This window comes from Bidens hawaiensis, unplaced genomic scaffold, assembly GCF_021521415.1.
Source record: "Bidens hawaiensis isolate Kalapana, Puna unplaced genomic scaffold, B.hawaiensis_p1.1 tig00009686_1, whole genome shotgun sequence".
NCBI lineage: Eukaryota > Viridiplantae > Streptophyta > Magnoliopsida > Asterales > Asteraceae > Bidens > Bidens hawaiensis.
Window position 1 is genome coordinate 135311 of NW_027491726.1, and position 8813 is coordinate 144123.

At 34.5% G+C, this 8813-nt stretch overlaps 1 protein-coding gene across 1 annotated transcript; it reads left to right on the top strand.

Annotated features, from left to right (window-relative positions):
- The first annotated feature begins 6896 nt into the window (after nt 1-6896).
- On the top strand, nt 6897-7796 carry LOC143533393 (uncharacterized). Its single transcript, XM_077028198.1, has one exon. The coding sequence runs from the start codon at nt 6897-6899 to the stop codon at nt 7794-7796; it is 900 nt and encodes a 299-aa protein (XP_076884313.1).
- The last annotated feature ends 1017 nt before the right edge of the window (nt 7797-8813 follow it).

Genomic DNA, 8813 nt, shown 5'->3' on the forward strand with positions numbered 1-8813 from the left:
GAACCTGTTGTGATCATCCGAAACCATTCCTACCTGAAACCCGTTTTGACCTGAAATCAAGCTGAATTGTCGACCTGTTTTGAGCCTAACCCGTTCTAACTCATGATTCGTTCTAACCCAACTGATTCGTTCGCCAGTCCTGCATTAAACCAATACTGACACTAATCGTCCCAACGACATTTAACCAACGATCATTAACCAACAATAACACTTACACTAATCACTGTAATTGACTTGGCTTAAGATCAACAATTAACATTGAAACCATTAACCATATTTTTCATTTATAACTAAAAATAATGAATATTTACAAACTAAATATAATATGGGGTGTGAATTTTTGACACGATGTTAATAAACAATATGAAGCTAATTATTGCTATAAATACATTGTAGGTCAAACATGTGAACCTGTTTTGCTAAACAATTTGTATTTGGATCGATCCGACCGGTTCACGGGTTGACATGTTCAACTTAAATACTTTTTATTTTATTTTTAATTTTTGTTTTATGTAATAATGCAAACTGGTTAGATATCTTATGCTAAAATTATGATATACTATGACATAATAAAGCTGTGATAACATTAAAAGCTAACAAGACTATTTAGGATTGCTATAATTTATAATCTATTAAGAAAGCGGTTCCTTTATAATTACGTGAGAGGAATCTCTAAATTTTTATAGAGGGTTGTAAGTAGTAGTGAGTGGAGGAAAGGAAAAATTTTAAATATATAAGTAAATTTGGAGGAACAATTTTCATCATCTATTTATATTTTTAATATATTTGAAAATGGATGTGAATGAAGAAGAGAGAAAAAACAATAATAAAGATGTAAAAATTTATTATTTAATTGTACGTGAGAGAAAAATGTAGTGTTTTTACTGTAATTATAGAGATATAGATAGAGAAACTGCTGAGAATGCTCTAAGAGTTCATATATATTATTTAAAAAGAAACATGTGACTTATTATTATACCTATATCATTTTTATACATCACTCGTTAATTAAAAAGTTATACTACTTTTCTGAAACATTTAGAGCATTCTTAATCTATCACTCATCATCATCTCTAAAATTACACTAAAAAGCACTACATTTTCTTTCATGTTTTTTTATATAATATTTTTTTATACTTTTATCATTATAGTTTTCTCTCTTACATATTCACAACCAATTCAACAAATATTAAAAAATAAATATGGGCAAACAAAGTTTTCCAAAATTTACAAAAAATCATTACATTTTATCTGCATCCCATAATTTACACTCATAATTACTCATAACTCCACCCTATAATTTGAATACTCCTCTCACATATTTTTACGGGATAGGATAAAAATGCTCTTAGAAATTCCCATAAATCTTTACTACATATAATACATCAAATGAAGGCAAATTTAGACACAATTTTTTAAGTAATTTACAAGTAATTAAGCACTTAGTTCAAGTTTAAACAAGGATAAAAAAAATCAATACAACATCAAAAAAAATGCACTATAAAAATAAGCATATTTTTCACTTTAATTTAAGTATGATATTGCTATAATTTTTTTTATTTTTAAAAAATAACATTTTGCGTAGGGGTGTTTGCGGTATGGTTTTGATGGTTTTCAACTTAAACCGTGAACCAAACTGTTAGTAACAATTTTTTGTCATCGTAAACCGAAGCCAAACCATTGAAAATTGAAAACGGCCGGCCAAAAGCTAAAAAAGAAATCAGTCGTGAAATCATACCAATGACCGGTTTCAACAGTTTTACGGCTTCAAACCAAATAATGAACACCCATAAACTTGTTACGTGATTACCAAGTCTATGTTTCCCGCTGTATCGCACCTTCGCACGGCACCCGTCTAGTTAAAATAAAATATACAAAAGCCCTCATAATATTCTCCCCAAATCACACGCTCAACTATCTTCCCCCATTTCATAAAATTTTGATTTCCCCATTTCTTGACCGATCTCCCTCCTCCAATCGTTTCATATTCTTTCTCATTCTCTAACCCTTAATTGATTTCACGCCCCCAATCTGAATCATATTTAATATTTTAGATGAAAAGAATATACAAAGGGGTAAAGAAATCAGAGAGAGTCAAGGAATCGATAGTGATTAGTGAAGCCACCGGATTGATGTGTTGATTTCTTGTAATCGAGTGGCAAGTATGATAATTTGAGTATCTCTTATGTCAGCTATTCATTTTCATAGGAAGATCCACTATTTTTCTCTTGTTTTGCTTCTTTCTTTTACGTGTATATCTGTTTTCTTTTTTTTTTTTCCCTTTGTTTTAATTATTATTATACAAACGAAAAATTGTTGTATTACAAATTACACATTACTCATCATCATCCTTTTAGCATATCTTAATTGTCTTCTGTACTATGGAAAGTAGTGACGAATTGCTGGCATTATAAAGTAGGATTAATAGGATTAAAGAAGTCCATAAGATTATTGAAAAGTGTAGTTCAAATATCAATCGACTTAACATTCGTTTTTTGTGACTGGGCATTTTGTAGATAGAGATATATTCTGTGCTGGCAGAGTTGTTGAAGATGATCACCATTGTGTTGCAGCTGTAGTTTGGGCTACTGTGTAGACATCAGTCAACAATGTTATAGTCCTGGTCATATACACACTTGCAAATTTTATTATCAAAACTATAACTGATCTTTGTACTATTTTGCCTTTGAATGTTGACTACTTTTTCTAATGTAAAAGGTTCTTGGATCTAGTAAAGTTTTTGAGGAAAAACAAGTTGGAAGCGGAAGGCTCATCATATTCAATGGATGTCCTTATTGACAAACAACTACTATTGTTCTTCAAGTTGGAGCTGATAAGGTACGTTCTTTTCACACACCATTTTTAATTCCATATTATTTATTTTGTTAAAATATTTTGATGTATTATGATAGTAGTTTTTTAGGAAGCCGAGCGGAGTTTACACGATGCAATCATGATTGTGAGGAGGGTGATGAAGAGATTAATAGTTTGTTACTTGTTGATATGCCTAGTCATGAAATGGTACTCAAATAGAGACCTTTGATTGCTCCAACTATCCAACTGTATGTCTTTTTATTTTTCTTTGTTTGTTTGTTTGTTTGTTTGTTTTATAAATAAATGATAAACAAGGATGTTGTTGATTGAAATTGAAATTGGTATCATAAACTGGCAAAGAATTGCCGGAGAAATAAAACAATTCTCGACAGATGGATGGGTGGAACCGAATCTCTCCAGGAGGATGGACAAGTTTATGCTCTGCATGCTAACTGCTGGCAAGAAAGCTCTTGCAGACGGTGGGATAACCGAGGATCAAATGAACGAGATTGATAAGTCCAGATGTGGAGTTTTGATTGGCTCTGCCATGGGTGGTATGAAGGTTTTCAATGACGCTATAGAAGCTTTGAGGGTCTCGTATACGAAGATGAATCCGTTCTATGTACCCTTTGCCACTACTAATATGGGATCTGCAATGCTGGCCATGGATCTGGTGAGATTTGGTTGAATGGGTTTTTTAAAATCTTGCAAGCGTTTAACTTATCATTTGCAATTAATATTTAAAATTAGCTTACACATGTTTTGTTTTGTTTTGCTTTGTTTTGTTAGGTGTGTGTTCCGCTGAATCAAGTTGGAATAATAAATTAGGAGATAAGTACTATATGTTGGGTTAGCAGCAGCCCGTGACATATCCTGAGAAGGTGTAGACTTTGCTGAAATGCACAATTTTATATTAAGGTAAGCTTCCAAGCATTCGTATAGATCGTCTTCATATTAGGTAGTGTTTAGGTGAAAAGTTAATTGTTATAATGTGTTTGGTTTGTGTTGACTAATAGTATTTTTTTTTTTCATTTGTCAGATTGTAGAAGGGATCTATCTTTGCTACTACTTGGAAGAACTCATATTAAGGTAACATGTTTATCCACTCTGTTTATAAATCTCATTGTCTTCGTAACATATAATGTTGTTAACTGTTAATTACAACCAAACATTCATATGGGTCTTGTTCACTGAGCACACAATGTTGATGTTAGATATTTTTTTAGTTTACGGTAACCTGTATAAACATGTTCGGTTAGTGTATATTTGGAATTTGTTTTGAAGACAAATTTGTTTCATCCTAAACCTACTACGAGTCTACAACAGCAATAATAACTAAATGCTATAACTTGGTTTAGGTTTCAATTTTTGAAAGTAATGATAATACCTACTTAATACTTGTAATAATATCTTTCCTAAAATGAGTATTTGAACACAAGACATGAAATGGTAAGACATTTCAGAATAATATATATCTAATGGTTATAATAATATCCTATATAGCATCAGTTTGTGTTTTTCTTGGAAGTGTAACAAAAACACCAAAAAAACCTCCTGAATTCAAGATGAAATGTTGGTGAGATCGTATGGGTTATTTTCCACAATTCAAGATTTTATTGATGCATCCATCGCATGGCCTTGTCCATTCATCTCGGTATGTATTTATTAAACTTGTATTACGAATAATTTTAATAACATGGAACTTAATGCTTATACATGGATGGTTTATTTGTAGGTAGTCCGTGAGGATTGAGAACGCATGATGACTCGGGATTTTATGGTGCTTGTTTCTTTTATTGCTTTTAATTTTTTTGTTAAATGTTACAAGAGTTTATGTTGGATAATGTTATACCTTATTTATGTTTAGTGTTTTCGTTATGAACAAGCTTATTTAATATAATAAAGTTTTATTTCTTTCAATATTTAGATGTCCATAAACGTATCGTAAAATTGTGTGTGTGGACGTTTAAAAAGGGTTGTATAATATGATTTGTTACGACTTTGAATTTTTTTCCTATTAAACGTTAGAACATTGTAAAAGTGTCATAATATGTTTTTTAGGACGTTTAAGCTGTTCATAGACATATTAAGCGACCATAAAATTTAGTTTCATAATCTTGTTTGGGCTATTAGGACCCTTTTCTTGGTACTATAATGTTCCATCAAAAGGGTCCTATAAATAAATTTTTAAGGACGCTTGTATGTGTATCAAAATATTAAAGGTGGGTAAGCACATGTTAAAACATTGTAAAAGTGTTCTAATATGTTTTTATTGGGACGCTTTTTGGGTTAATGAATATTTTATGCGACCATAAAATTGGTTTCATAATCTTATTTGGGATATCAGGACGCTTTTTGAGTTCCAAGACTTATTACGACCCCTTTACATGAAACGTTTTTCTCGTTGGTCCTATTAAATGAAAGGTCCTATAAAATAGCATTTTAGGACGCTTTTGTGCGTACTAAAAAGCCCTTTTTGTTGTAGTGATATGTAATTTAATATGCTGTATAACATATATTTATATAAACAATTTAACATATTTGTTGTATTTCTTATAATGTCATCGTTTGAATAAATTTATTTATTCCAACCCGTGTTGCACACGGGTATGTAACCTAGTGTGACATGTAATAAAATGAAAAAAAAATAGAGAGAGAGAGATAAAAGGGGAGGATTCTTTGTGCTCTTAGGCTATGTGTAGTGGAGAGGCTAAAATTGGGCTATTCGCGACATGTACGCTCAGTCAGCAAATGTTGAGTTTTTGTTTTAAGGGTGTAATGGTCTTGTAGCCCTATATATATATATAAGGTAGAATACAATAATCCTTAACGTACAAAAATACCTATATTCACGAAATTGATCCTTGAAATTAAATCACAAGATCTAGGAATCATCAATACATACCCAATTAATCATTGATTCACCGAAAAAAAAACATATTTGGATCGTTACTCGATTAATTTCTTATTTTTCTTAACGAGACCCGTTTTGAGTGTATTATGATTTCTTGAGCGTTTTTGTATTTTTTAGCTTTGAGCGTTTGTTTTTGCCTTGAGCGTTTTGTTTTTGGCTTGAGCGTAATTCACATACGTTTTTATACGTTAATAATTATTGTACGTTAAGAATTTTGTATCTATATATATCACACACACAAACTTATAATTATAATAATAAAACAACAAACATGGTGGGCGACAAAAGCACATGCCCCCCCCCCCCCCCACACACACACACACACATTTCGCTCATTTGTAGCCAAGGGTGGTGTTCCAAACCAATTTCGTCCCTTGTCGCCTCATTTTCTCACCTAGTACGCATTCTGATTAAGATCATGAATTCAAGCCTTACTCTCTTGGTATTCATGTTTGTTAGTGTAATCTTGCGTAAGTGCGGGGACCTAGTTGTCGTACTTACAAACCTAGGGGGTTATTGAGTTAGTTTTCCTCCTATTCTTGTCTAACAAGTAATTGTATGGTTATAAATAGGGGTTATTTATAATCAAGTAATCACAACAACAACTTATTAATCAATACAATAAAGGTTTAGACTTGAAATCTTATTGTCTTCAATTGGTATCAAAGCTACGGTTAAGGTTCTAAAATGGTCGACGAGGATTACCGATCAAGAAGATCCGGCAAGTAAGGACGGTGAAACACTGCAAGAGCTTGTGACGGCTGGTGATCGGAAATCAAGAGTCAGCGGCAAAGAACGAGATTCCAGTGACTTGTGTGTTTGATATTCGACGGCTAAGAACAAGAAGTGTGGCCGAGCATCGAAGTCGTTTTTAATCGGTACCTCTCCGATTTATATTTGTGATTAACGAATTGAAAAGAAAAGTCATAAAGTTGTTTTTGTCTTTTTTGACAATTAAGGCCTGCATAATTTAATAAGTATTCTAGTTGCACTTGAATTATTAATTGGTTTCTTTTGTGGACGCAAGATTTCGAAGAGCAGAACAAAACACAATTTATTTTGTTTTGTTTTGAAGTCATAGCCTATTCGTTATTAAGATGGGTGATCAACCAAATAATAAAGTTGAAGGGCCAAGTAATCAAGTCATTTTCCCAAAGAACCGAGTTCCATGTCGATTCAGTTTCCGATTCTTACGTCCACCAATTACACTATTTGGACGGTAAAAATCAAGGCTATCTTCAAGGTTCAAGGGTTGTTGGAGACTATCGAACCAAGAACGGGAACGGTGGTTGACCCGAAGATAGATGGGTTTGCGATTGTGTATCTTTATCAAGGCATGCCGGAGGCTTTGGTGATGCAAGTGGCTCACCTTTCCACCGCTAAAGAGATATGGGATGCACTTAAAACTCGTTTCGTTGGGGTTGATAGGGTTCGAGAAGCACGTATTGAGTCTCTTCAACATGAGTTCGATGTACTCAAGATGAAAGAAACGGACACGATTGATGACTTCTCGACCAAGATAAGCCAAATAGCTTCCAAAGCAAGTAATGGAGAACCGTTTGAAGAAAAGACCCTTGTGAGAAAGCTTTTGAAGTCCGTTCCGAGGAAGAGGTATATAGCGATTGTTGCTACTATTGAACAGTTTGCCGATATAAAGACCATGACGTTCCATGAAGCCGTTGGACGCCTAAAAGCGTTTGAGGAACGATCTGGAGATGAAGACAAACCTGTGTCCGGTAAGCAAGAACAACTCCTATATACATATGAAGAATGGAAAGCTAAAAGCAATCAAGAAAGGCGTTATGGGAAAGGCAAGATGGGAACTGAATCAAGTCAAAAGAACAAGGGAAAGGGTAAGGTTGTGGATCGGGAAAAGAAAGAACCCCGAGTGAAGAAGGATCAGTCAAAGATTAAATGTTATCGCTGTGATGAACTCGGGCACTTTGCCACGTCATGTCCTAACCGAAACAAGGAGACGAACGATCAAAGTAACCTTGCTCAATATGGCGGACCGGTTCTAAACATGATGACGGTAACTCGGAGTAAGGAAGATGTCGTTTTTTTCTAAAAGAAGGTCGGGTTGATCCAAAGCAATATGCTTCAACCCCATGTGATAAAAACACATGGATTCTTGATAACGGGGCGAGTAACCACATGACGGGAAATCCGGAATGGTTTTCCAACATCGATCGTAACAAGACCGGTAAAGTAAGTTTCAGTGATGGTTCGTGTGTTGAAATCGAAGGTCGGGGCACGATAGTAGTAGAAGGTCAAAGGGGAGAACAACGAGCCTTGAGTGACGTTTATTTAATTCCATCTCTCAAAAATAATATTATAAGTCTCGGGCAATTAGACGAAGGAGGATGCAAGATCGGGATCCAAGACGGTATCTTATGGATATTCGAACAAGATGGAATACTTCTAATCAAGGTACCTCGTTCCTTTAACTGGGTTTATAAAATTAATTTAAAGGTTGTTTCTCCGATTTGCTTATAAGTCAATTTGCATAATGTTGCATGGATATGGTATGCTCGATTGGGGCATTTGAATTTCGATGCCCTTCGGGGTCTTAGAAACTCGCAGATGGAGTGCCAAGAATCGAACACCCGATGCAAATTTGTGATGCATGTATGCTAGGCAAACAAACAAGATCGGATATCCCGAAATAATCTAATTATCGTGCAAAGGTACCGCTCGAGCTCGTTTATGCCGATGTTTGTGGCGTGATTACTCCCGAGACACATGGTGGCAACCGATACTTTTTACTAGTTGTTGACGACTACACCCGCTATATGTGGGTTTTCACGATAAAGACGAAAGACCAAGTTGCGGGCTTACTCATAGATTTCGTGAAAAGGGTGGAAAACGAAACGGGAAAGAAACTCAAAACCATACGAACCGACAACAGGGGTGAGTTTACATCCCATGTGTTGGAAGATTACTTGTCAAGTATAGGTGTGGCACATCAGTTTACGGCCCCGTACACCCCACATCAAAATGGGGTGGTTGAAAGAAGAAACCGAACCATGCTTGGTACGACTCGAAGTTTGTTAAAGGCGATGTCACTACCACAAGACCTATGGGG

What these genes read in the sequence shown, in the direction of transcription:
- LOC143533393 (XM_077028198.1), top strand. Translation starts at nt 6,897, where the DNA reads ATGTCGATTCAGTTTCCGATTCTTACGTCCACCAATTACACTATTTGG.